At 42.2% G+C, this 27,808-nt stretch overlaps 1 protein-coding gene across 1 annotated transcript; it reads left to right on the top strand.

Moving 5' to 3' along the window:
• phax (phosphorylated adaptor for RNA export) lies at window positions 1-27,338 on the top strand. Its single transcript, XM_078214570.1, has 5 exons — window positions 1-162; window positions 9,674-10,359; window positions 17,800-17,920; window positions 22,498-22,581; window positions 26,425-27,338. The coding sequence occupies exons 1-5, from the start codon at window positions 85-87 to the stop codon at window positions 26,695-26,697; spliced, it is 1,242 nt and encodes a 413-aa protein (XP_078070696.1). The 5' UTR covers window positions 1-84; the 3' UTR covers window positions 26,698-27,338.
• The last annotated feature ends 470 nt before the right edge of the window (window positions 27,339-27,808 follow it).

Raw genomic sequence — 27,808 nt, 5'->3', positions numbered from 1 at the left:
AGAGGCGGTAGGGCAGGCGGGCCGGGCCGGGCCGGCCGCCGGAAGTGCCGCGCGCTCCTTCCGAGATCAGGATCTGCTGCAGCAATGGCGGCCTCGTTGGAAGACGGTGAGGTTCTGGACTCAGCGTCCGATTCCGAGATGACAACCGGCGCCGAGCCGCAGGTAATGAAGGTTGTGTGGGGGGTGCTGGGGAAGAAGGAGAGGCCTGAGCCGATGTGAGGCGGTGGCTGGGGGTGGGAGACACAGAGCGGCCGCTCACATTGCTGCTGCTGTTGTGGGTTTAATGGAACAAAACTGTCCCCTGTCCCCATCCTCAACCCAGAGGCTGAAATTACTCCTCCTGTTTTATTGCATTTCTGTAAAGAAATTGCTGAATGGAAACACACTCTAAACATGGCACACTTTAATTTAAAAAAATGCTATTCTCTCTCTCTCCTAAAGTAGATATTTAATAATGGGATCTGATTTGTATTCTTTGCAGCTGCTTTCTTTCTCTTTCTTTGAGCCCACGTGTTAATGCAGACCTGAGAGAGTGCTGCATTGTCGGATCTAACACTGAGACCCTTTGTTATCTGCATTCTAACTCTTACCTCGCTCCGAGTCCAGCAGAACTTCAGTTTTAAAATTGGCGTCTCTGTTCTCACATCCCTTTGTGGCCTCTCCATCTGCCTAACCTCCTGCAGCCCTAAAATCTTCTCAGATCTCTGCTTTCCTCCTGAACACCTTCCAAATTTAATCGCCTTCAATAATAACTAAAAACAAAAATGCTTGAAATATTCAGTAGGCCTGTAGACAGAGAAACAAAGTTAACGTTTCAGGCCAAGGACTTGAACTCATATGCTCTGGAATTGCCTCCTGTAATGTGACTGCAGTTTCAAGTTGTAAGGGAGGCTACAAGTCCTGCAACAATAATCTCTGCATGTTTCAGGCCTGGAAAAAAAAGCTTGCATTGATGTACAGGTGGAATCTTCTGGCCGTTCACGCTGGTGGGATTTCTGGTCCTATTGAAGTGAATGGCGATTTGGCTGAGTGCCAAATTCTCAATCCTCACTTGCAATGGCAGCAGGGTGTGAATGGCCAGTAAGACCGTGCCCCTGTAGTGTTTTCATGACCACGGTGTGCATCAAAGTGCTTTATAGCCAATAAGGTTCATTTCAAGTGTAGTCGCTGTTGTAATACAAGAAACCATCAGTTTTGAACACACTCCCGTGAACAACAATGTGATGTCTGTTTTTGCGATGTTGATTAAACAAATATTAGCTGGGATACCAGGGATAATTCCCCTGATCATCTTCAGAATAGTTTTAAACAAGTTTTGCCATACACTCGCTCACAGTATTTTTATGCATTAATGCATAAAATGGTCTCCGACCTGAATTGTTAACTCTGTTTCTTTCTCCATAGATGATGCCTGCCCTATTGAGTATTTATAACATTTCGTTTTTATTTCCAACATTTGTATTTTACATGGCTGGTCAACCATATTACATTAGCAAGTGATTAATGTACCCTGTTTCAATCACAAAGTCTTGTCAAGTTGATCAGACTTGGAAATTAATCTGCTATGAAGGTTATGCCTCACCTGAGCGCTCTAATGTTTAGAGGAAAAGGGTCCAATTCTTCTATTTGTCTGTCTTGAGCTACATCTATGCACAACTGCCTTTTCTACTCTTTCAGTCTTTTATCTCTGTTCTTCAGGCTATGTTTATTATACTTCAAATATGTAGGCCAAGTGCTCTTGCAGATATTTGTAGCTCTGACTGCTTTAACAGTACCTCTACTATCTCTTACAGGGATCAGTCTAAAAATAATCCATATAATGGAATATAAGCAAAATACTCCAGATGCTGGCGATCTGAAATAAAAACAAAAAATGCTGGAATATCTCCAAGTCCACCAGCATCTGCAAAGAGAGAAACAAAGTTAATGTTTTAAATACAGTATGGCTCTTTGGAACTGGAGAGGCAGAAATTAGATGGATTTTATGCTGTTAACAAAGGGGAGGGTCAGGGATAAGTTAGAGGATAGAGAAGGTTAAATTACAAATGTCATGCAAAAAAGGCACAGAGCCTGGAAATTGTAATATGAAGAAAGCTTTGACCCAGGGTAGGTGTTAATGACGAAAGCAAAGCACGAGAACCAGATACAGCCTGGCCCTAGGAGTGGAAAATGGAGGATAGAGTAATGGTCTGAAGCTGTTGAACTCAACATTAAATCCAGAAGACTGTGCCTAGTTGGAAGATGAGATCTGATCTTCATGTAGCTCTCGTTCTTTGCCATCTCTCTCAGCCCTTTCAATTCTTTTCATTTGTTATTATGCTCATCTGACATCAGGGCGGCACGGTAGCACAGTGGTTAGCACTGCTGCTTCACAGCTCCAGGGTCCCGGGTTCGATTCCCGGCTCGGGTCACTGTCTGTGTGGAGTTTGCACATTCTCCTCGTGTCTGCATGGGTTTCCTCCGGGTGCTCCCGTTTCCTCCCACAGTCCAAAGATGTGCGGGTAAGGTTGATTGGCCAGGTTAAAAATTGCCCCTTAGAGTCCTGAGATGCATAGGTTAGAGGGATTAGCGGGTAAATATGTGGGGGTAGGGCCTGGGTGGGATTGTGGTCGGTGCAGACTCGATGGGCCGAATGGCCTCCTTCTGCACTGTAGGGTTTCTATGATTTCTATGTTCTCTCCTCGTGAATTTCTTTTGTGCAACTCTAAATTTTTAAGAAGAATTTTGAAAATCAAAACATCAAGTACTGCAAAAGTGCATTGAACAGCAACTGGACATCGATGCACATGTATGGATGTCACTGAATGTTGATGTCCCTGTATGAATACCACTGACATGGTGTCGTGATGTCATCACTAATGTGGCATTGGAAGGTCAAAACCAACATGGAAAGTCGAAGCAGAATGTCAATTTATAAATGTTGCAACACCATTTACAGTAACTCTTAAATGTTGTAAAAGTTGAACAGTGCCAGTCCATATCTCCTTTATTATGGTAAAAATGTTCTTAGGTATTTCTGATACCAATGCCACAAAATCTAATAGGACAATTTATCAGAAGCTTGGTTGTATCTTAAGGGAAATGAAGAGGCTTTAGATGGAAATCCTAGAGATTAGGGGCCACAATAGCTAATGGTCTCATTTTTTCAAGAGCTTGAGCTTCCAATAGTAGAGTGGGGCTGCTCAAGAGATCCAATTGGAAAAAAATGAGAAATTTCATGATTGTCGTGTTGAAGGAGTTTAGAGATGAGGAGGGATGAGACCTTGGAGGGATTTGAAAGCATGGATGAGAATTTTAAAATTGAGGCTTTGCCTTTGATTGAGAAATCAAAGAGAAATGTAGTAGTAATTGGGGATAGTGTAGTAAAGGGCATAGACACTGTTCTCTGTGACCAGGATAAGGAATACTGTAGGTTGTGTTGCCTGTCTGGTGCTCGGGTCCAGGATGTATCATCTGGGCTGCAGAGGAATTTGGAGTGGGAGGGTGAAAATCCAGTTGTCGTGGTCCATGTAGGTGCCAATGACATAGACAAAACAGGAACTAAGGATCTGCACAGGGAGTACGAAGAGCTAGGGAACAAATTTAAAAAGCAGAACCAACAAGGTGGTAATCTTTGGATTACTACCTGAGCCACGCGCGAATTGGCGCAGGGTTAATAGGATTAAGGAGACGAATGCGTGGCTCAAGGATTGGTGTGGGAGGAATGGGTTCGAATTCATGGGGCATTGGCACCAGTATTTGGGCAGATGGGACCTGTATAGGTGGGATGGAAACCGTTTGAACCGTGCTGGGACCAGAGTCCGAGCGAATCGTATCACTAGGGCTGTAGATAGGGCTTTAAACTAATTTATGGGGGGGAGGGTGCAGAGGTAAGAGGAATTACGAAATCAATGGTAGAGGAGAGGGAGCGAGTGCAAGTGAATGAGGACATTCAAGTAGTTAAAGGAGTAGAGGGCGCGAGAGAGGTTGATAGCGTTCCATCAAATTGGGTCCAGATAAAAGCTGGAATAAAGACACTTGGTCTGAATGCACAAAGCATTCGGAACAAAGTTAATGAGTTGATGGTGTAAATCAGCACAAATGTGTATGATCTAGTGGCCATTACAGAAACGTGGCTGCAGGAAGACCAGGACTGGGAGATGAATATCCAGGGGTATCAGGCATTTAGGAAGAATAGACAGGAAGGAAAAGGTGGTGGGGTAGCTCTGTTAATAAAAGATAATATCGGGGTAGTAGTGAGGGATGACATAGGCTCTAAGGAACAAAACGTGGAATCGTTATGGGTAGAGATAAGGAATAGCAGGGGGAGAAAGACACTAGTAGGCGTGGTCTATAGGCCCCCAAATAATAATGTTGAGGTGGGGAGGGCTATAGACAAGCAAATAATGGATGCGTGCAAAAACAGAACGGCAATAATCATGGGGGATTTCAACCTGCATATTGATTGGCTGACTCAAGTTGGGAGGGGTGGGATGGAGGAAGAGTTCTAAGAATGCTGTCGGGATAGTTACCTTGAACAGTATGTTACAGAACCGACGAAGGAATGAGTTATCTTAGATCTGGTAATGTGTAACGAGGTAGGTAGAATTAAGGATGTTCTTGTGAAGGACCCTCTTGGGTCAAGTGATCACAATATGGTCGAATTTCTGGTACAAATGGAAGAGGAGAAAGTAGGGCCCCATAGTGTCCTCTGTTTGAACAGAGGGAAGTACGATAGGATGAGGGCTGAATTGGCTAAGGTGGACTGGGAGAGCAGACTGGTAGGTAGGACAGCTGAGGAACAGTGGAGGATTTTTAAGGAGATCTTTTTCAATACTCAGCAACAATATATTCCGGTGATAAAGAAGGACTGTAAGAAAAGGGATAACCAGCCGTGGATAACGAAGGAAATTAAGGAGAGTATTAAATTAAAGACCGATGCGTACAGAGTGGCCAAAAATAGTGGAGAATCGGAAGATTGGGAAAACTTTAAGAAACAACAAAGAACAACTAAGGAAGCGATAAAGAAAGGAAAGATAGGTTATGAAGCTAGGTGAGCTCTAAATATAAAAAATGATAGTAAAAGCTTTTACAAATATATAAAAAGGAATAGAGTGGCAAGAGTGAATGTTGGACCCTTGGAGGACAAGAGGGGGGTTTAATAGTGGGAAATGAGGAAATGGCTGAAACTTTAAATTATTTTTGTGTCGGTCTTCACAGTGGAAGACACAAATAGTTTACCGAATATGAACAATAAAGGGTTGGTAGGAGGAGAGGTACTCAAAGAACAATACAGCACAGGAACAGGCCCTTCGGCCCTCCAAGCCTGTGCCGCTCCCTGGTCCAAACTAGACCATTCTTTTGTATCCCTCCATTCCCACTCCGTTCATGTGGCTATCTAGATAAGTCTTAAACGTTCCCAGTGTGTCCGCCGCCTCCACCAGCTTGCCTGGCAGTGCATTCCAGGCCCCCGCCACCCTCTGTGTAAAATATGTCCTTCTGATATCTGTGTTAAACCTCTCCCCCCCCCCCCCCTTCACCTTGAACCTATGACCCCTCGTGAACGTCACCACCGACCTGGGGAAAAGCTTCCCACCGTTCACCCTATCTATGCCTTTCATAATTTTATACACCTCTATTAAGTCTCCCCATATCCTCCGTCTTTCCAGGGAGAACAACCCCAGTTTACCCAATCTCTCCTCATAACTAAGCCCCTCCATACCAGGCAACATCCTGATAAACCTCCTCTGTACTCTCTCCAAAGCCTCCACGTCCTTCTGGTAGTGTGGCGACCAGAACTGGATGCAGTATTCCAAATGCGGCTGAACCAACGTTCTATACATCTGCAACATCAGACCCCAACTTTTATACTCTATGCCCCGTCCTTTAAAGGCAAGCATGCCATATGCCTTCTTCACCACCTTCTCCACCTGTGACGTCACCTTCAAGGATCTGTGGACTTGCACACCCAGGTCCCTCTGCGTATCTACACCCTTTATGGTTCTGCCATTTATCGTATAGCTCCTCCCTACGTTATTTCTACCAAAATGCATCACTTCGCATTTATCAGGATTGAACTCCATCTGCCATTTCTTTGCCCAAATTTCCAGCCTATCTATATCCTTCTGTAGCCTCTGACAATGCTCCTCACTATCTGCAAGTCCTGCCAATTTTGTGTCGTCCGCAAACTTACTGATCACCCCAGTTACACCTTCTTCCAGATCGTTTATATAAATCACAAACAGCAGAGGTCCCAATACAGAGCCCTGCGGAACACCACTAGTCACAGGGCTCCAGCCGGAAAAAGACCCTTCCATTACCAACCTCTGTCTTCTGTGACCAAGCCAGTTCTCCACCCATCTAGCCACCTCCCCCTTTATCCCATGAGATACAACCTTTTGCACCAGCCTACCATGAGGGACTTTGTCAAACGCTTTCCTAAAGTCCATATAGACGACATCCACGGCCCTTCCCTCGTCACCCATTCTGGTCACTTCTTCAAAAACTCCACCAGGTTAGTGAGGCATGACCTCCCTCTCGCCAAAACCATGCTGACTATCGTTAATGAGTTTATTCCTTTCTAAATGCGCATACATCCTATCTCTAAGAATCTTCTCCAACAACTTCCCCACCACGGACGTCAAGCTCACCGGCCTATAATTACCCGGGTTATCCTTCCTACCCTTCTTAAATAACGGGACCACATTAGCTATCCTCTGGGACCTCACCTCAATACAATTAATGTTACCAGGGAGGCAGTGCTTGGTAGACTAACGGGACTGAAGGTGGACAAGTCCCCAGGCCCGGATGGAATGCATCCCAGGGTACTGAAAGAAATGTCAGAGGTAATAGCGGATGCGTTAGTGGTTATTTATCAAAATTCGTTGGATTCTGGGGTAGTGCCGGCGGATTGGAAAATGGCTAATGTTACACCGCTGTTTAAAAAAGGAAATAGACAAAAGGCGGGTAACTACAGGCCGGTTAGCTTAACGTCTGTAGTTGGGAAAATGTTGGAATCCATCGTTAAAGAAGAAATAGCAGGCCATCTGGATAAGAATGTTTTGATTAAGCAAACGCAGCATGGATTCATGAGGGGAAAGTTGTGTTTGACGACCTTGTTGGATTTTTATGAAGATGTGACTAGTGCGGTTGACGGAGGGGAACCGGTGGATGCGGTGTTTTTGGATTTCCAAAAGGCGCTTGAGAAGGTGCCTCACAAAAGGTTGCTGAAGAAGATTGGGTCACACGGAGTTGGGGGTAGGGTGTTAGCGTGGATTGGGGATTGGCTATCCGACAGGAAGCAGAGAGTCGGAATAAATGGGTGCTTTTCTGGTTGGCAGATGGTAACTAGTGACGTGCCGCAGGGATCGGTACTGGGGCCTCAACTATTTACCATTTATATAGACGATCTGGAGGAGGGGACTGAGTCTAGGGTAACAAAGTTTGCAGACGACACAAAGATAAGTGGAAAAGTGAATCGTGTGGAGGGCGTAGAAGGTCTGCAGAGAGATTTGGACAGGCTGAGTAAGTGGGCGAGGATCTGGCAGATGGAGTATAACGTTGACAAATGCGAGGTTATTCACTTTGGAAGAAATAATAGCAAATTGGATTATTATCTAAATGGAAAAAAATTACAACATGCTACTGTGCAAAGGGACCTGGGGGTCCTTGTGCATGAGACGCAAAAACCCAGTCTGCAGGTGCAACAAGTGATCAAGAAGGCAAATGGGATGTTGGCCTATATCGCAAGGGGGATAGAATATAAAAGCAGAGATGTCTTGCTGCATCTGTACAGGGCATTGGTGAGGCCGCAGCTGGAATACTGTGTGCAGTATTGGTTCCCTTATTTGCGGAAGGATATATTGGCCTTGGAGGGAGTGCAGAGAAGGTTCACCAGGTTGATACCAGAGATGAGGGGTGTTGATTATGAGGAGAGACTGAGCAGATTGGGTTTGTACTCGTTGGAATTTAGAAGGCTGAGGGGGGATCTTTATAGAGACCTATAAGATAATGAAGGGGCTGGATAGGGTAGAGGTGTAGAGATCCTTTCCACTTGGAAAGGAAGCTAGAACTAGATGGCACAGCCTCAAAATAAAGGGGGGTCAGTTTAGGACAGAGTTGAGGAGGAACTTCTTGTCTCAGAGGGTGGTGAATCACTGGAATTCTCTGCCCACTGAAGTGCTGGAGGCTACCTCGTTGAATATGTTTAAATCACGGATAGATGGATTCCTGATTGGTAAGGGAATTAGGGGTTATAGGGATCAGACAGGTAAGTGGAACTGATCCGCTTCAGATCAGCCATGATCTTATTGAATGGCAGGGCAGGCTCGAGGGGCTAGATGGCCTACTCCTGCTCCTATTTCTTTTGTTCTTAAGCAAGTGTCAGTGTAGGTCAATGAGCTCAGGGTTGATGATTAAATGGAACTTTGTGCAAGTTAGGACTGACAGCAGCGTTTTGGATGATCCAAGTTAACTCAGCATAAAACATGGGAGGTGGGCCAGGAGGGTATTGAAATAGTCAAGTCTAGAGGTAACAAAGGCATTGATTAGCATTTCAGCAGCCGATGAGTTGAGATGGTTATAATTTGGTGACATGGAGGTGGAAATGTACAGTCTTTGTGATGGCACATGGCATGGATATGTGGTCAGAAACTTGTCTCATGGTCAAATACAACGTCATGGTTATTAACAGTCTGATTCACTTTCAGGCCGTTGCAATGGAGAGGTTTGGATTTGGTGGCTAGAGGACTGAGTTCGTTGCAGGGGATGGAAGATAATGTCTTCAGTCTTTCCAATATTTGGAAATTCCTGCTCATCCTATATTGGATGTTGGATAAGCAGTATGACAATTTAGAGACAGTGTGGGAGTTGAGAGGTAGTGGTGATGTCGAGCTGTCAGGGTATATCCAAAACTATTCTCCCCACATACTAATTTGGGAAGTCCCATTTACCTTTCAACCCATGTTTGTTGCCCTAGGTTGTCTCCTAGTCTGGCAACACCATGACCTTTTTAATTTCTCATCTCTTTTTCAAATCCTTCCATGGTCGTGTCCCGATTTATTTCTGTAATCTGCTTATGGCCCTCCCAAGATCTCTGAGCTCCTCCAATTCTGGCCTGTTGGTTTTGTTGCTCGACATTGGCTGTGTCTTTAGTTGCTTAGGCAATAAGTTCTAGAATCTACTCTAAATCTCTTAACTCATTACCCCTCTCTTTCCCCCTCTGCTTTTAAATAAAGATGCCTCTTTGAACAAGTTTTTGGTATCTCTCTCCCAATTTTTCCTTGTACAGCTTGTGTTAAATTTTGACTGAAATGCCTTGATGTATTACTTTAAAGGCACCATATAAATGCAAGTTGTTTCTGACACTCTACATACTAAATTCTTTGAGTTACACTTTGGGGCAAAAAAGTGTTATTTATGGTGAGATCTTTACCTTGGACTTTGCATTTCAAGTACAAATATTCATGAAGCATTTTTGTGTGATTGTTGGATTGCACAATGAGTGGAAAGTTCCATAGGCAAAGTGCATTATGATTGTGGGTCTAGGAATTTATAAGTGAAATAATTTTGGAACACTCCAGTTGGTTTTGGGTGGGGTGGGTTTGTGTGACTGATTATGTTCCAAAGCAATAATATTTTTACTCTGCTAATTGTGATATCTGTACTTATTAACTGTATTGTGTTTCTTTTATAGAACCAGCAAGCTGCGATCCCCAACTTCTCTGCTACACCCTTTAACGCACAAAATAATGCGCAGGCTCCTCCATCTGTATTTGCTTTGAATAGTCACTACCGAACCGCAGCATCTGACAACTCGAGTGAAGACAGTGATCATGACTCTGATGAAGAGGAAAGACTCTTGTGGCGAAGGAAACGTCAGAAGTGTTCACACGTTGGAAATAATCTACCTTTAAAATCTCCAGTCATACCCTTTGGTCCAGTTGGCGATGGTTTTACAGGGACTGGACATTCTGTCAAAGCTGGCGGTCGCAAAATTAACAATGTTTGGGGCACTGTGTTGCAGGAGCAAAATCAAGATGCTGTGGCCACGGAACTGGGGATTTTGGAAATGGAAGGCAACGTCACCATGAATTCGCGGCAGTCTGAGACTTATAATTATGTACTGGCAAAGAAAATGATGGCAAAGCAACGTGTGGAAGAGGAGGAGGAGGAAATGAATAAATTAGAAGCAGAATTAGATGAATATGTACAAGATGGAAAGAAAAGCAAAAGCCAGGAAGAGTGTAATCAAAGCAACCTCAAGCGCAAAAGGCCAGTTAAGGAGAGGCTGGGGGAAAGGCTCGAAATGAACTATGAGGGAAAAAATGATATTACAGAAGATGATACTCCAGATAAGATTTCAAATGAAATAGCTTACAGGTCAGTATGTGATTTACAGTTGTGTGCAATACAGATTATCTAGCATATGATGAGTGATAATTTTGCTGTAGAGGTAGTGGAATGTGCCATCTACTGTTTGAACTGGCTTTGTGTGAGTCTCAGCAAATTTGCTTCTTCTGAGTCTTTGTAGTGTACCCAGCTGTGAAGTAATCATCAAACTACGATCTGTTCATTTTCCTTTTTTGTTGTTCTTTGACAAAAGTTGCTTAAAGAACAGGCAAAGTGAGAGATCTATCTATCTCCAAGCAGCCAGTGAAGTCATCTATTAAAATATAATTAATCTTAATTTTTGTTTTCCTTTATGGAAGAAATATCTGGACTTAATATGTCACCTGTGCCATAAGTCAAATCACCAACTCTGCCACAATATAGCCATTGGGTTGAAAAAATGTATGACCTTGGACATTTATGATACTGCTGCTCTTGAGCCAGCTGCTGGGAGGCATGTGATGGCCCTTCTAATTTTCATCCTGCCCCATGTGACTTAAATGTGATTGCATGCCTTTCTTGCCATAGTGACAACGCTTTCAATACAAACAGAAGTAGGAAGGACAGTGTATGTTTTCAGGCTCTCGTTCCAGGGAATGTCATAAATGCAAATTATGACTATGTCAACTTAAACTGTAGCGTAACACAGGAGTACTTGATCCAATTTAAACTATAATTGGACCATTTGAAACTACCTTGAGGGTATTGCCTCTTTAGCTTTGAACGCAACTGCATTATAGCTATAAACGATACACAAGAGCCTTGTTTCTATGCAACTTGTGCTGTTTGTGAATATTTCAATCTACTTTTTTCCCTTAAACTTTCAAATTTTCAAGGAGAGAACTTGCTTTTGTCTCTTTGGTAGTAGTAACACACTTAACCAGTACATGGGCACTGAATTCTGTGCCTTGGGGCATGATGTGTTTTGACTACTCAGTCTGATGCAAAGCCATTGTTGCAAACAGGTACTATCACAAATTTGCAGTACAGTGACTCCATTAGATTTAAGTCAATAACTAACTAGAAATCAAATTCAACTGGGACAGTAGGAGATTGCAGTTACTACTGAGACGTGACTGCAAGACAGAACTGGGGACTAAATATGTAGGTTAGAAGTAAGGAAAATGGCATGGGAGAAGTAGTCTTAATATTAAATCATTTCAGTGGTAAAAGAAGGTACAACAAGAAAGAAGCAGGGAATGGAGACGTAATGGGTAGAATTAAGAAATGGGAAAGAATGTAGTGGGAGTTGTGTATAGGCCTTCGGCTGTGAAGTGGTAGATTATAAAATGCAGAGATTAGACAAGTTTGTGGTAAAGGTAGAGTTTATTAGCATTTATACAGATTTTCCTGACACTGCTAAATTATCAGACTACTTATCTGACATCTTGTATTAGAAATTTCTTATTAAATATTGGGAAGATTTAAGCCATTGTTTTTGGTCCCTGTTCCAAATTTCGTTCCCTAGCTACCAGCTCCATCCCTCACTCGGCGACTATTGTGAGACTAAACCAGACTGCTCGCAATCTTGGTGTTAGATATGACACATTTAACCCAGATTCGAGCTTCTGGTCACATGTGCCTTCACTATGGCAGCCTGTTTCCACCATAATGACATCGTCTGACTTCATACTTGCATCAGCTCATCTGCTGTTTCAATTCTCATTTTTGCCTTTCTTGTTTCTAGAATCGGCTATTCTAGTACAGTCCTGGCTGTCACCTCACATTCTCCCCTCTAAAGAACATAAGAACATAAGAAATAGGAGCAGGAGTAGGCCATCTAGCCCCTCGAGCCTGCCCCGCCATTCAATAAGATCATGGCTGATCTGACGTGGATCAGTACCACTTACCCGCCTGATCCCCATAACCCTTAATTCCCTTACCGATCAGGAATCCATCCATCCGCGCTTTAAACATATTCAGCGAGGTAGCCTCCACCACCTCAGTGGGCAGAGAATTCCAGAGATTCACCACCCTCTGGGAGAAGAAGTTCCTCCTCAACTCTGTCTTAAACCGACCCCCCTTTATTTTGAGGCTGTGTCCTCTAGTTTTAACTTCCTTACTAAGTGGAAAGAATCTCTCCGCCTCCACCCTATCCAGCCCCCGCATTATCTTATAAGTCTCCATAAGATCCCCCCTCATCCTTCTAAACTCCAACGAGTACAAACCCAATCTCCTCAGCCTCTCCTCATAATCCAAACCCCTCATCTCCGGTATCAACCTGGTGAACCTTCTCTGCACTCCCTCCAATGCCAATATATCCTTCCTCATATAAGGGGACCAATACTGCACACAGTATTCCAGCTGCGGCCTCACCAATGCCCTGTACAGGTGCATCAAGACATCCCTGCTTTTATATTCTATCCCCTTCGCAATATAGGCCAACATCCCATTTGCCTTCTTGATCACCTGTTGTACCTGCAGACTGGGCTTTTGCGTCTCATGCACAAGGACCCCCAGGTCCCTTTGCACGGTAGCATGTTTTAATTTGTTTCCATTGAGATAGTAATCCCATTTGTTATTATTTCCTCCAAAGTGTATAACCTCGCATTTCTCAACGTTATACTCCATTTGCCATATCCTCGCCCACTCACTCAGCCTGTCCAAATCTCTCTGCAGATCTTCTCCGTCCTCCACACGATTCACTTTTCCACTTATCTTTGTGTCGTCTGCAAACTTCGTTACCCTACACTCCGTCCCCTCCTCCAGATCATCTATATAAATGGTAAATAGTTGCGGCCCGAGTACCGATCCCTGCGGCACGCCACTAGTTACCTTCCTCCAACCGGAAAAACACCCATTTATTCCGACTCTTTGCTTCCTGTCGGATAGCCAGTCCCCAATCCACTTTAACACACTACCCCCAACTCCGTGTGCCCTAATCTTCTTCAGTAGCCTTTTATGGGGCACCTTATCAAACGCCTTTTGGAAATCCAAAAACACCGCATCCACCGGTTCTCCTCCATCAACCGCCCTAGTCACATCTTCATAAAAATCCAACATGTTCGTCAAGCACGACTTTCCCCTCATGAATCCATGCTGCGTCTGATTGATCGAACCATTTCTATCCAGATGCCCTGCTATCTCCTCTTTAATAATGGATTCCAGCATTTTCCCTACTACAGACGTTAAGCTGACCGGCCTATAGTTACCCGCCTTTTGTCTCCTTCCTTTTTTAAACAGCGGCGTAACATTAGCCGTTTTCAATCAACCGGCACTACCCCAGAATGCAACGAGTTTTGATAAATAATCACTAACGCATCCACTATTACCTCTGACATTTCTTTCAATACCCTGGGATGCATTCCATCCGGACCCGGGGACTTGTCCACCTTCAGTCCCATTAGTCTACCCAGCACTGCCTCTCTGGTAACATTAATTGTATTAAGTATTTCTCCTGCTGCCAACCCTCTATCGTTAATATTTGGCAAACTATTTGTGTCCTCCACCGTGAAGACCGACACAAAAAACTTATTTAAAGACTCAGCCATATCCTCATTTCCCACTATTAACTCCCCCCTCTCGTCCTCCAAGGGTCCAACATTCACTCTAGCCACTCTATTCCTTTTTATATATTTATAAAAACTTTTACTATCATTTTTTATATTAATTGCTAGCCGAGCTTCATAGTCTATCCTTCCTTTCTTTATCGCTTTCTTAGTCTCTCTTTGTTGTTTCTTAAATTTTTCCCAATCACTTGTTTCTCCACTATTTTTGGCCACTCTGTACGCAGCTGTTTTTATTTTAATACTCTCCTTTATTTCCTTCGTTATCCACGGCTGGTTCTCCCTTTTCTTACAATCCTTGTTTTTTGCTGGAATATATTTTTGCTGAGAACTGAAAAGGATCTCCTTAAAAATCCTCCACTGTTCCTCAGCTATCCTACCTGCCAGCCTGCTCTCCCAGTCTACCTTAGCCAATTCATCCCTCATCCTATCATATTTCCCTCTGTTCAAACAGAGGACACTGGTTTGGGACCAAACTTTCTCCTCTTCCATCTGAATCAGAAATTCGACCATATTGTGGTCACTAGACCCAAGAGGGTCCTTCACAATAAGATCCTTAATTCTACCTACCTCGTTACACAATACCAGATCCAAAATAAACTTGTGCTCATCCAAAACTCTGTCCGTGTTCTAACTTGCGCCAAGCCGGCCCTCAATTTAAAAACTCAATTAATTCCAAAACAACAGATCTTTAAGCCAACTGGTCTATAATTCCCTGGTTCCTGACATTAAATAATGGGGTGACGTACAGAGTTTGTTAACTTGGTTTAAGTTCCTGACTCAATATTGGTTTCCTTGGAGCATCTGTCAGGCTGACCTATTCCTCTACCATAAATACTAACGTAATTATCCAGCATATCCACAACTTATTTTCATTTATATCATAGAAACCCTACAGTACAGAAAGAGGCCATTCGGCCCATCAAGTCTGCACCGGCCACAATCCCACCCAGGCCCTACCCCCATATCCCTACATATTTTACCCGCTAATCCCTCTAATCTACGCATTCCAGGACACTAAGGGGAAATTTTAGCATGGCCAATCAACCTAACCCGCACATCTTTGGACTGTGGGAGGAAACCGGAGCACCCGGAGGAAACCCATGCAGACACGAGGAGAATGTGCAAACTCCACACAGACAGCACTATCAGTTATCCACATTGCTCCTGTGGTCACTTTTTTCCTAATTCATTTTGATATCTCTTTTATAAGTTTCTTTTCAAACTCCCATTTTGAAGCTCTGTCTTTCTTTACAGTTCTCTGTTTTCTTCCCATTATTTGTGCTACTTTTTAAAAAAAGTCACATACTTTTTTTTTAGTTTCTCATGCCCCTTGGTGTACAAACTGATTCTGCGGCACAAATTCTTTTTTTGAACAGTTTCCTCTTCTGTTTTACCCATTAACAGGTTTGTCCAGTTTGCTGTGGACAATCTGTCTCATCCCATTGATGTCATGTAGAACCTTTAATAGATGTTATTTCTCCCTTTCAACCACTGTCTAACACAGTTGCATTCAGACAGGTAAATGTTCATGCTCACCAGCACCTTCTCATGGGCAACGAGGGATGGGCACTAAATACTGGCCAGCCAGTGACGCCCATGTCCCATGAATGAATTAAAAAAACAAAATGCATCAATAAACTGATACTTTGCTCATTATCTAATATGGTAGGCCTCTTGTTACTTCTGGGACATATTGCTGCAGGCATACTCAAGAAATTCTCCATATATGAATCTACTTATCCTAAAAGCTTGACAGAATAAAACACCCCTCGGCACTTCACCGAAATGGCGAAATATATAATGCAGAGTAACGAAAGGAGTTTAGGTCAAAGGGTATGAAGTGGTTCAGATGTAGTGATGGACAATTACTTTGTTTGCATCAAGACTACCTGAAATCCTCTAGCTTTGCCTGAATGCCGCAACTTGATGCACTTTTATGAGCATTTACCAATAGTGTGGTTTTTAATTTATTTAAATGTGAAATGAAAAATCTGCAGAATAAGAGAAGTTACATTTATTGCACCCTTCCCAACCTCAGCCAAGGAAGTACTTTTCAAACTGCAGTCACCATTGTGATGTAGGCAACACAGCAAGATCCCATAAAGAGCAATGAAATAAATGTTTCAACAATGGTTGAGAGATTAATATTGACCAAGACTCCCTCATCTTTGAAGAGTGCACATTTTGGAATAATGCAATTCGGAACTACAACAAAATAAACCAGTGCTGTATTGTTACCAAGGCGAATGTTTGGAGTTTGGATATATATCAGTCTTGAGCCAATCGAACGATGGAAAATGATACAAACAGAAGTATGCGAATATTAGAATATAATACGAACATAAGTATATGAATGTTTAATCAGATGAACTCCAATATTGATTAGACTACTCTTCCCTCTGTGAAAAATTAGGCTAACCAGCCACCACGAAATAAAGATATTAAACTTTTCAGCTCTCGATAATCTACACTACACTGAATCTCTAAATTGAAATGTAGAACTATTCGGATATCTTAAAAGTTTTCCCACTAAGGGATGTACTTTTCCATTTGTTTTATACATGTACTTCAATGAAGTAAACTCACCCTTGTGACTATTCCTTGTTGGAGAGGTGAATAGTTTTTTTCAGAGGGGAAAGACCAAATCGGGCCCAAGATGAAATACCAAACAGCAGCACATTGGCAATTTCAATCCGCTATGTCAGACAATATTGAAACAGGCATTGTTGATTGATCAACTGGTCCAATTATTTGGAACTTAATAATAAAATCAAGGAAAACAGTGTACCAGTGTCTTAGCAAAGATCTCCAAGCCTTGACCAATCTTCAGTCAAGTTCTCTAGGTTTTAAGCAGAGTGACCACAATGTGTAAACAAAAACTCTACTTGTGTAGATTACTAAAAAAAAAGTTTAAATTTATGTAGTGTTTTTCTTAATTTCAGGACAACCCAAAAGTATTTGACAACCAATGAAATGCTTTTGAAGTGCAGTCACAATTGTAATGTCAGAAATGTAGCAGCTAATTAGCACACGTCAAACTCCCACAGCAATGTGGTAATTACCAAAAAAATCTATTTTGCTGATGTTGATTGAGGAATAGATATTGTCCAAAACATGATGGAGAATTCACCTCTTCCAACAGAAGAGTGGAATCTTTTACATCCACAGATGGGGATCTCTATGTAATCTCTCATTTAATAGATATGGGTGGCACAGTGATTAGCATTGCTGCCTCTCAGCGCTAGGGACCTGGGTTAGATTCCTGGGTCACGGTCTGTGTGGAGGTTGCACATTCTTCCCCGTGTCTGCGTGAGTTTCCTCTGCGTGTTCCAGTTTCCTCCCAAAGTCCAAAGATGTGCGGATTAGGTGGATTGGCCATGTTAAATTGTCCCTCGGTGTCAAGGGGACTAGCTAGAGTAAATGCATGGGGTTTTGGGGATAGGGCCAGGGTGGGATTGTGGTCAACGCAGACTTGATGGGCTGAATGGCTGCCTTTTGCACTGTAGGATTCTATGATTCTACCTCCAACAGAACACTGCCTCTTAGCACTGCATTGGAGTGTTAACCTAGATATGTGGTCAAGTCTCGTGTTTAGTTGCTTGGAGATGCACAAGTACAGTAATGGGTTTTATATACAGTATTGTAAGACTGAACAAAATGTAATAGCCCAGGATATCATGATACTTGAATCAAGTTTGTGGTATAATATGGGAACATGGAGCTTGTATACATTGACTTGGGGCGCATTTTCCACAGTAAATGACTTTTTTTAAAAAAAACATACTCCACAAATGTTTTGACCTTAAGGCGATACAGCTTTGGGGAGTGAGGTGGGGTGAGCTAGTGAAAATTAGCTGCTAACGATGAAGCTGTAAAAATGTGTTGTAGAAAACTTACTAAAATTTGAAATTCAATTATTCAGGCTCCGAGAACCAAAAACGGATCTAATTCATAGGGTTGTGAAAACCATTGGACGGAAGAAAGCAATAGAACTGCTTATTCAGACGGCTGAGGTAGAACAAAACGGTGGACTCATGATTGTTGTAAGTCATACTTTTTCTATTCCTTAAAGAATAAACGCACAACTTTACAGTTTTGTCCATTGAGTAACTGAACCATTTACATTAGGAAATTCCGAAGCTCAATCCCCACTCTGCTCCATTAGCCAATCTTGGCTGAGCTAATGATTGCTATAATTGGCCACTGCACCACTCCCAGGATTAGGAAGAGGAAAGATGATTGGTGTTCCCTTCAAGGGTGCTGTTGAACATGTGTGAACACCTGAGCGAGGAGAGAAATGGGCTTGATTGTGATGCTTTCTGTAAGGAATAACTTGGCAACACTGTCAAATCTCCTGAATAATTGGGCAAGGTGCTTCAGAATTTGGTACCCAGGGGACCACATTCCAGCAAGGAGTCAACATAGTCATGGAGAGGTAATTATAGCAATTGGATTAGCTGAGCATGAATGATCAGATTTCATCATTCCATTGGTTAGGTTCAGAAATGATTATTATGCTGATTGGAGAGTTAACTTAATACTCGAATGTACATAAAGGATATCCTCAAAAACTGATCATTATTCTAAAACGTCTCGTGTGAGGTGCCAAATGTATGAGATGAGAAAATTAGCTAATCATGAGTTGAAGCTGCTTCATTTTATATTGGGGGAGCTCCTTAATAAGGATGACTCTTTACAAAGACTTTTTGCAAACAGACCTTCTAAGATATTGCACTCTAATTTGTGAAATATAGGGTGCTGGTTTACATTTATAGTTGTGTTTTCTGTTAGCTGATTTGTGGCATTGCACTTAGTAAATTGAAGAGTCTGAAGAAATAGACATGCAGAAGATATTGATAGTGGTTCAGGTCATGAGGCTTCCATAATTGCACTATCTTGCAAGTAGATTCAGGGCAATTGAGTCAACTGTCATAGAAGTAAGGTCCTCAGCTTGCTTATTGGAGTAAGTGATGCCACTGAATTCACAAAGCTATCGAAGATATTCCAAATTCCTGATGAGTTTTGTTTTTAAAGAAAGTGTGGGCAAAGTGGAATTAGGCAGTTATGCTTTGCAACAAAATGGGTGGCATCTCCTGGTTTTGAGTATTTGAAATGTTCTGTGAGGGGAGCTTTAATCTAATAATAATGCTTGAAAGGTGCATTGTGGCTTTGTACTGGGGAGGGGGGGATTGTTTCTGTGACCTTTGAAGGTTTAAAGCTGCAGGTCTTCGTTTTGGGTGAGTGTCCATGAGGATATCCAGGGGATAGAAATACACGTCACAGGAGATGAAAAGAAAAAGGTTACATCAAAAGTGCAAATGTCTGAGACGACAGATCTACAGAGGCAAAAATAAAAAGCAGAGTCTAACAGTACGCGTCGCTAAAGGACTGGTGCAGGAGGGAGGGTTTCAAATTTGTGGATCACTGGGAAGTCTTCAAGAGAGGATGGCACCTGTACAAGAAGGACGGGTTACACCTAAACTGGAGGGGCACGAATATCCTAGCTGGGAGTTTTGCTAGTCTGGTTCGCGTGGGTTTAAACTAATGTGGCAGGGGGGTGGGGATCAGAACAATAGGTCAATAAGCATAGAGGCTGGGGACGAGGTTGGGGCCAAGACAAGGCTGTCCAAGAGGAAGAGCATTCTGGGGGAGGATGACCTCAGTGGGTCTGGAGTGCATCTGCTTCAATGCAAGGAGCGTCATGGGCAAGACAGGCTAGCTTAGAGCCTGAATGCTTACGCGGAACTTGGATGTGGTTGCAGTGACGGAGACTTGGTTAAAAGAAAGACAGGACTGGCAGCTGAATATTCCGGGGTATAAGTGTTTTAGGCGAGACAGAGAAGAGGCTAGGAGAGGTGGGGGAGTAGCAATGCTGATTAGGGAGCATATTACAGCGGTACAGAGGGTGGACAATTCGGAAGGGTCAGGTAACGAGTCACTGTGGGTGGAGCTCAGAAACAGGAAGGGTGCAGTCACTATGCTGGGGGTATACTACAGGCCTCCCAACAGCCCACGGGAAGTTGAGAAACAGATATGTAAGGAGATTCTGGACAGGTGCAGAAAAAATAGGGTTGTAGTGGGAGACTTTAATTTCCCTTGTATAGAATGGAAATCGCTGGGGGCCTGGACGGGGAAGAATTTATATAAAATGCGTACAGGAAGGTTCTTTGGAACAATATGTTGACAGTCCAACTAGAGAGGGGGCTATACTGGACCTAGTACTGGGGAATGAGCCCGGTCAGGTCATCAAAGTTTCAGTAGGGGAACATGTGGCAAATAGTGACCACAATTCTGTAAACTTTAGGATAGTAATGGAAAAAGATGAGTGTTGTCCTATGGGTAAGGTGCTGAATTGGGGGAAGGCTAACTACAGCTGGATTAGGCAGGATTTGGTGGCTGTTGATTGGGAGAGGCTGTTCGAGGGTAAATCCACATCTGGCATGTGGGAGTCTTTTAAGGAGCAGTTGATAGGACTGCAGGACAGGCATGTGCCTGTAAAGAGGAAGGATAGGAAAGGTAGGATTCGATAGCCGTGGATAACCAGTGAAATTGTGGGTCTAATCAAAAAGAAAAAAGAGGCATACATGAGGTCCAGGCAGCTAAAAACAGATGGAGCACTGGAGGAATACAGGGAAAGTAGAAAAGAACTCAAACAAGGAGTTAGAAGGGCAAAAAGGGGTCACGAAACGTCCTTGGCAGACAGGATTAGGGAAAATCCTAAGGCATTTTATACATACGTTAGGAACAAAAAGGTTGTTAGGGAAAGAATCAGACCTCTCCGGGACAAAGGAGGGGAATTATGCTTAGAACCAAAGGAAGTAGGAGAGATCCTAAATGAATACTTTGCATCAGTATTCACAAAGGAGAGGGACATGTTGACTGGTCGTGTCTCAGAGAGATGTGTTTACCCGTTAGAAAAAATCTCAATCACAAGGGAGGAAGTGTTGGGTTTTTTAGGAAACATTAAGACAGACAAATCCCCAGGGCTGGATAGCATCTATCCCAGACTCCAGAGGGAGGCAAGAGATGAAATTGCTGGACCTCTAACAGAAATCTTTGTCTCTTCACTGGACACAGGTGAGGTCCCAGAGGATTGGAGGATAGCGAATGTGGTCCCGTTATTTAAGAAGGGTAGCAAGGATAAACCGGGTAATTATAGGCCGTTGAGCTTGACGTCCATGGTAGGGAAATTGTTGGAGAAGATTCTTGGAGATAGGATATATGCGCATTTAGAGCTGAATAATCTCATTAGCAATAGACAGCATGGCTTTGTACGAGGGAGATCATGCCTCACAAATTTGGTTGAGTTTTTCGAGGAGGTGACAAAAACGATTGACGAGGGAAGGGCCATGGATGTCATCTGTACGGATTTTAGTGAAGCGTTTGACAAGGTCCCTCATGGCAGGCTGCTGCAAAAGGTTAAATCTCACGGGATAAAAGGTGAGCTAGCTAGATGGGTGGAGAACTGGCTTAGCCATAGAAGACAGAGGGTAGCAGTGGAGGGGTCTTTTTCCGGTTGGAGGTCTGTGACAAGTGGTGTTCCGCAGGGCTCTGTACTGGGACCTCTGCTGTTTGTGATATATATAAATGATTTGGAGGAAGATATAGCTGGTGTGATCAGTAAGTTTGCGGACAACACAAAGATTGCTGGAGTTGCGGATAGTGATGAACATTGTCAGAGAATACAGCAGGATATAGATAGGCTGGAACATTGGGCAGAGAAATGGCAGATGGAATTTAATCCAGATAAATGCGAAGTGATGCATTTCGGTAGATCTAATGTAAGGGGGAGCTATACAATAAATGTCAGAACCATCAGGAGTATAGACACACAGAGGGACCTGGGTGTACAAGTCCACAGATCCTTAAAGGTGGCAGCACAGGTGGAGAGGGTGGTCAAGAAGGCATATGGCATGCTTGCCTTTATTGGACGGGGCATAGAATATAAAAGTTGGCATATGATGTTGCAGCTGTATAGAATGTTGGTTAGGCCACATTTGGAATACTGCGTTCAGTTCTGGTCGCCACACTACCAGAAGGACATGGAGGCTTTGGAGAGAGTGCAGAAAAGGTTTACCAGGATGTTGCCTGGTATGGAGGGTATTAGCTATGAGGAGAGATTCGGTAACTGGGGTTGTTCTCCCTGGAAAGATGGAGGATGAGGGGCGACCTAATAGAGGTGTATAAAATTATGAAGGGCATAGATAGAGTGAACAGTGGGAAGCTTTTTCCCAGGTTGGAGGTGACGAACACGAGGGGTCACGGGTTCAAGGTGAGTGGGGCAAGGTTCAACACAGATGTCAGGGGGATGTATTTTACACAGAGGGTGGTGGGGGTCTGGAATGCGCTGCCAAGCAAGGTGATTGAGGCGGACACGCTGGGATCGTTTAAGACTTATCTAGATAGCCACATGAACAGACTGGGAATAGAGGGATACAAACGAATGGCAGATGAGCGGCGCAGGCTTGGAGGGCCGTAGGGCCTGTTCCTGTGCTGTATTCTTTGTTCTTTGGAGAGGGAGGGGTAATGAGTTAGTGGTGAATAAGCAAAGACCCAGAGGCAGAGAGAGGGTTTTTCTGCATGAACGTATCTGTCCTTCAATATCTTTTTTTCTTCTCAGGATGGCAGTCGTAGAAGAACACCTGGTGGAGTTTATTTGCAATTATTGAAGAACACACCAAGCATCACCCAAGACCAGATAAAGGTTAGCATTCAAACACTACTTCGAGTAAAGAATTTAATCATCATTTTAAGAGCACTTTTTTGCTTAAAATATTCTAGACATTTGTAGAATCCCTCCAGTGCAGAAGGAGGCCATTCGACCCATCAAGTCTGTGCTGACTCTGACCGAGCATCTTAGTCCGGCGCTATCCGCGTAACCCCATCTATTTACCCTGCTAATCCCACTAATCTATGGATCTTGGGGTAACTTATCATGGCCAATCTATCTAACCTGCATATTTAGACTGAGGGAGGAAATCAGAGCACCTGGAGGAAACCCACACAGACGTGGGGAGAATGTTCAAAGTCCACACACAGTCACCCAAAACTGAGGTCCCTGGCACTGAGGCAGCAGTGCTAACCACTGTGCTACTGTGTCGCATTGATAGAAACAGTAGGGCCACATGTGTAAAACGAAACAATCATTCGCCATACATTTTGTAAATAATCTGTAGTGATCGAGTTTGATCACTCAAGTTGACCAATCTTTGTTGAAGCAACAGTGGGAACACCACATTTGCTTCAGAGTTCCTGTGCTATGGACAGGACAAATCACGGTGATTCTACTGCTGGTCGTTACATTGGAATGTTTAATGTGTGGTCTGGAGCAAATGTGTCTGTAGGAGATGTCTCCATCTCAGATCTTTCCAGCTCAGTCATTTGAGCTGGAGTGCGAGTTGGAGAGACTCTGACACGTAAGGATGGGGGAGGAATTTCCGGACGGCTTTGTCCAGAGTACAGTCTTTTCCCAAAAGAGAACAAAGAAAAGTACAGCACGGGAACAGTCCCTTCGGCCCTCCAAGCCAATGCTGATCATGATGCATAACTTTTTTTTTTAAAAGTACAAAACATGGGTTCAGGAAAGGGAAGGTGTGATTGTTTGGGAGTTGGGTGCCAGGACTTGAGAGAAATTGAGAGGGAGGTCCTCTGACACTGTTTAACACCTAATAATGGAAGGACGGTGGAGGAATGAAAATGGAGACAAATTAGGGAATCATGGGGAATTTCAACTATCCTAATAGGATAAAATTGTTGGATAAAGAAGATGAGGGAATGGAGTTCCTTAAATGTGTAACGGGACTCCTTTTAGAATCCAATATGAAAAAGGCCTTCGGGAAGGTAGTGAATTGGGTTTGGTAATTGAGAATACATACAAGAAAAATGAAAATAGAGGGACAATGAGGTGACCATAATGTGTTTTTTAAAATGAAAGGGAAGGACGTAACTATGATTAAATTGGGAAAAAGCTGATTTTTGAGGGACTGAGCATTGAACCTGGGAAACAAAATGACTAGCAAGATTGACAAACAACAGTGTAGATCAACAATGGGAAACATTTAACATGGTTTTCAGCAGAGTGCAGGAAAAATATATTCTACTAAAAGGAAACAAGTGACTTTTTATAGTTGAATTAAGACATAAGGGAGCAATTGAGGGTTGGGAAAGAGGTATAAATAAATTTTTTGATCTGATTTATTATTGTCACATGTATTAACATAGTGAAAAGTATTGTTTGCGCGCTATACAGACAAAACATACTGTTCAAAGAGAAGGAAATGAGAGTGCGATATTTAGCAGAGGCATGCAAGATATGAGAGAATATGAAGAGATTAGGAGAGAAGTAAAAAAGCCAATTGGAAGGCAAAGGAATTATCAAATTAACCAAATAACATAAATTGGAATAGTAAAATACTGCACAGACATATCAATTTTTGCAAAAAGGTTCTGATAAGAATAGGGCAATTAGGGGATCAACAGGCTAATGCCCCAGGTAATGAAAGCGAGATGGTAGAAGGAGTAAATAGTTATTTTGCTTCGGTATTTGCCAGGGCAATAGAATAGGTAGACATGACATTAAATGGTGGAATGAGTAATGAGATAAGTGCATTTAAACATTTAAAAAATGGGGATACAGTGAATAAAATAATCAACATCAGGATAAAATCCCTGGTCCGATTTAGATTGAATCCATACATTTTAAAATCTAGTGAAGAGAGAACAGAGGTATTACTACGCATTTAATAATTTCTCTGGTGTGAGAAGACCTGCATAGCAAATGTAATTCTCATATTTTAGAAAGAGAATACAATATGTCCAGGTAACTATAGACTGTCAACAAAATACTGTGGATGCTGGAAATCTAAAATAGAAACTACTGGAAATACTCAGCAGGTCTAGCAACAACTGTGAAGGGAGAAATATTCTATTTTGGGTTGTGACCTTGCATCAAAACTCTTAACATTGGTTAAGGAAACTAATGGAAGCTCTAAAGGAGAGCATAAAAGAACATCTAGAAAATAAAAATGTAGTCAGGAAGGATTTCAAAAGGGAAAATCTTACCTTCTCCAAAAATTCAACAAGGTTGGTACAGTAAGAGTAGATGATGTAGTAGATGTAATTTATCTAGATTTTCAAAGAGCCTTTGGTAACATGCATAAACTAATGAATAGAGGTGCGAATATGAAGTCCGGAAGTGGCAGATGGATTGCCTGCTAGCTTCAAGATGGAAAGCAGAATGTGGGAGTAACATTATCCAGACTGACAGAAGGTAGGGAGTGGTGCTCCACAAGGGTCTGTTCTAGGGCAACTAATGTTCACGATTTTGTAATCATAAATACCATTTTTGAATTTGTGGATGGCACCAAGTTGATTGTAAAATCAATACTGGTGAGTGATTGCAATAAATTGCAGGGGAACGTTTAATAAACGTGCAGAATGAGCAAATAATTGGCAAATGTAGTTCACGGATACTAAGGTAGTGCATTTTGACAGGAAGAACACGGGAGGTCACTTGTTCCTTGGAAGGTGCAAGTCTACACAGGGTAGAGTAACATGGGGATCTTGGCAAATAAACTATTCACTAAAGGTTTGTCAGCAAGACCATAAATAGAGTCAATTTAACCTTATTTCTAGAGGAACAGAATTGAAACATAGGGAAGTTCTGCTAGACCTGTATCAAACCTTGGTTAGATCACACTTGGAATATTGCCTGCAGTTTGGCTGAATAGAGGCACTGGAGAGAGTCCAAAAAATATTTACCAGGATGATGACCAGAAATTAGTGGGTATAAATATCAGGGAAGGATGGACAGGTTGTGTCTCTTGAAAAAAATAAAGGCTGAGAGGTGACCTAATGTTTTAAAACAGTTAAAGATTTGACAGTGAATACAAAGCATTTCCACTTGTAGGGAAGAGTATAACTAAAGACCAACAATATAAGAGAGTTACCAAGAAATCTAAGAGGGAATTCAGGAGAAAGATCTTTATCCAAAGAGTGGTGTGAATGTGAAATGCTTTACTCTAGGGGTGGTTGAAGCAAATAGTACTGATATATTTAAGGGAGAAGCTGGACAGTGTGTCAGAAAGAAAGGAATGGATGGTTACATTGGTAGATTTAGATGAGGAAAGATAAGATGTTCAAGTGGGCTTAAATGCCAGCATGGACTGGTGGAGCAGAATGGCTGTTTATGCCATATTTCCTTTATAATTCTGTGTGATGGATGTGTTGTTACAGTGACACTGCTGTTCAAGCTTTCATGTGTAGAATGGCTACTCAGATAAGGCCACTAGAGGGCCTCTTAAAACAATTGTATAATGACATAGTCTTATCTTCCTGTTTAAATCTCCGTGATTATGCTCCTTCCTAACTCTCTGAAACCTGCTCAAGCTCCATTTTCTGCCTTTGTCCTCCTATGTATTCCTCTGTTGATTTGTGGGTTAAGATCTCAAAATATGTCAGAAAATGTATGATCTGCCCATACTTACTTTTATAGATAACAAACTAAAGTATCCAAGTCAGAAAAAAATCTCTTGCTTTCAATCAACAGGAAATCTTTTATGATGAAAATCAGAGAGAATATAATTGCAAAAAAGCAGCCAAAAAAAGGAGACGACACATAATTGGGAAAAAGATGAAACAAGCTATTAAGGAGCTGAACCTGCAAGTGGATGATGATGCTTCACGAGAGACTTTTGCCAGTGACACAAATGATGCTTTGGCTTCTGTTGAGGACACAGAAGAAGTTCACATGGAGAAGCCAGCATTAGATCCAGAAGATGCAATTGAACTTGATAACAGTAATGATCTGGAAATCTTTTAAAAAGCTTGCCTAATTAAAATCCTGAAATATTATCAAGCAAATGTAATAAATATCCCTCTATTGATCTAATTGAAATTTCTAGTTGAAATACTTGTGCTGAATTTAAAACATCCCGCAGTTTCATTTAAAACTATTTTTGGGTTCTTGTACTGTGATGTTAGTTACCTTGTAAGTTCTTGCTTTCCCTTTCAATCAAACAACATAAATTACCAGTTAACGTTGTTATGCTCATAGGGTAACAGTAGGCATTCATATCTGCAAAGGAAGCTTAAAAGTTTTTCCTTCAGTATGTAAGTGTTATTATTAGTTTGCAAATCATAACTTGGCACTAATTCAGTAAAGTTTTTTTTTACTTAAATGCAAGTTCCTTTACAGCTCACTTGATTCATTTCAGCATGATTTTTATTTTAACTATTGAAAATAGATGGATGCTGTTGGATGAATGGATATTATAGGGTTTAATTCTTTGCAGGTGCATGAACAGGTAGGTAAAGCCATTAAAATGATAAAAAATTGGATTTTATAAATGTGTGTGGACTGAAATCACGAGCGATAAATATGTATACAGCAATTGTTAGACTTTGACTATGGTGCACAATTTTGGGTATCCCATTATAAAATCAAAGTAAAAAATATTGTACAATATAGATGTATCAAAATAAGTTCAGTGGAGGAATGAGAGATATTGGAATTATTTCTACCAGAATAGATGAGGCTAAGGGGGTGATTTGAGAGGTTTTGGCCAGGTGAGTAAAAGACTGTTTCCTCTAGTTTAAGAATCAGGAATGAGGGATTTTCTTTCATGGAATGTGGCCATCAACAGCAGGACCATTGCCTGTCCCTAATTGTCACAATTGAGTATCTTAGCCATTTCAGAGGTAGTTTAAGGGTCAACCACATTGCTGTGAATCTGGAGTCACATGGAGGCCACACCAGGTAAGGACGGCAAATCTCCTTTGCTAAAGGATATTACTAAACTAGATGGAGTTTTCTGGCAATCATAGTTTTATGGTCAGCAATACTGAGACTATCTTTCAATTCCAGAATTATTCATGTAATTTTATTAATTGCATTTAAATTCCTCCAGCTACCATGTTGAGGTTTGAACCAT

This window comes from Mustelus asterias, chromosome 6 (genome assembly GCF_964213995.1).
Source record: "Mustelus asterias chromosome 6, sMusAst1.hap1.1, whole genome shotgun sequence".
Classification (NCBI taxonomy): Eukaryota; Metazoa; Chordata; class Chondrichthyes; order Carcharhiniformes; family Triakidae; genus Mustelus; species Mustelus asterias.
This window is presented reverse-complemented; position numbering and strand designations above follow the sequence as displayed.

What these genes read in the sequence shown, in the direction of transcription:
- phax (XM_078214570.1), top strand. Translation starts at nt 85, where the DNA reads ATGGCGGCCTCGTTGGAAGACGGTGAGGTTCTGGACTCAGCGTCCGAT. An exon ending in CAACCGGCGCCGAGCCGCAG is followed by an intron (nt 163 to 9,673) that starts GTAATGAAGGTT and finishes TTTCTTTTATAG; the next exon opens with AACCAGCAAGCTGCGATCCC. An exon ending in TCAAATGAAATAGCTTACAG is followed by an intron (nt 10,360 to 17,799) that starts GTCAGTATGTGA and finishes TCAATTATTCAG; the next exon opens with GCTCCGAGAACCAAAAACGG.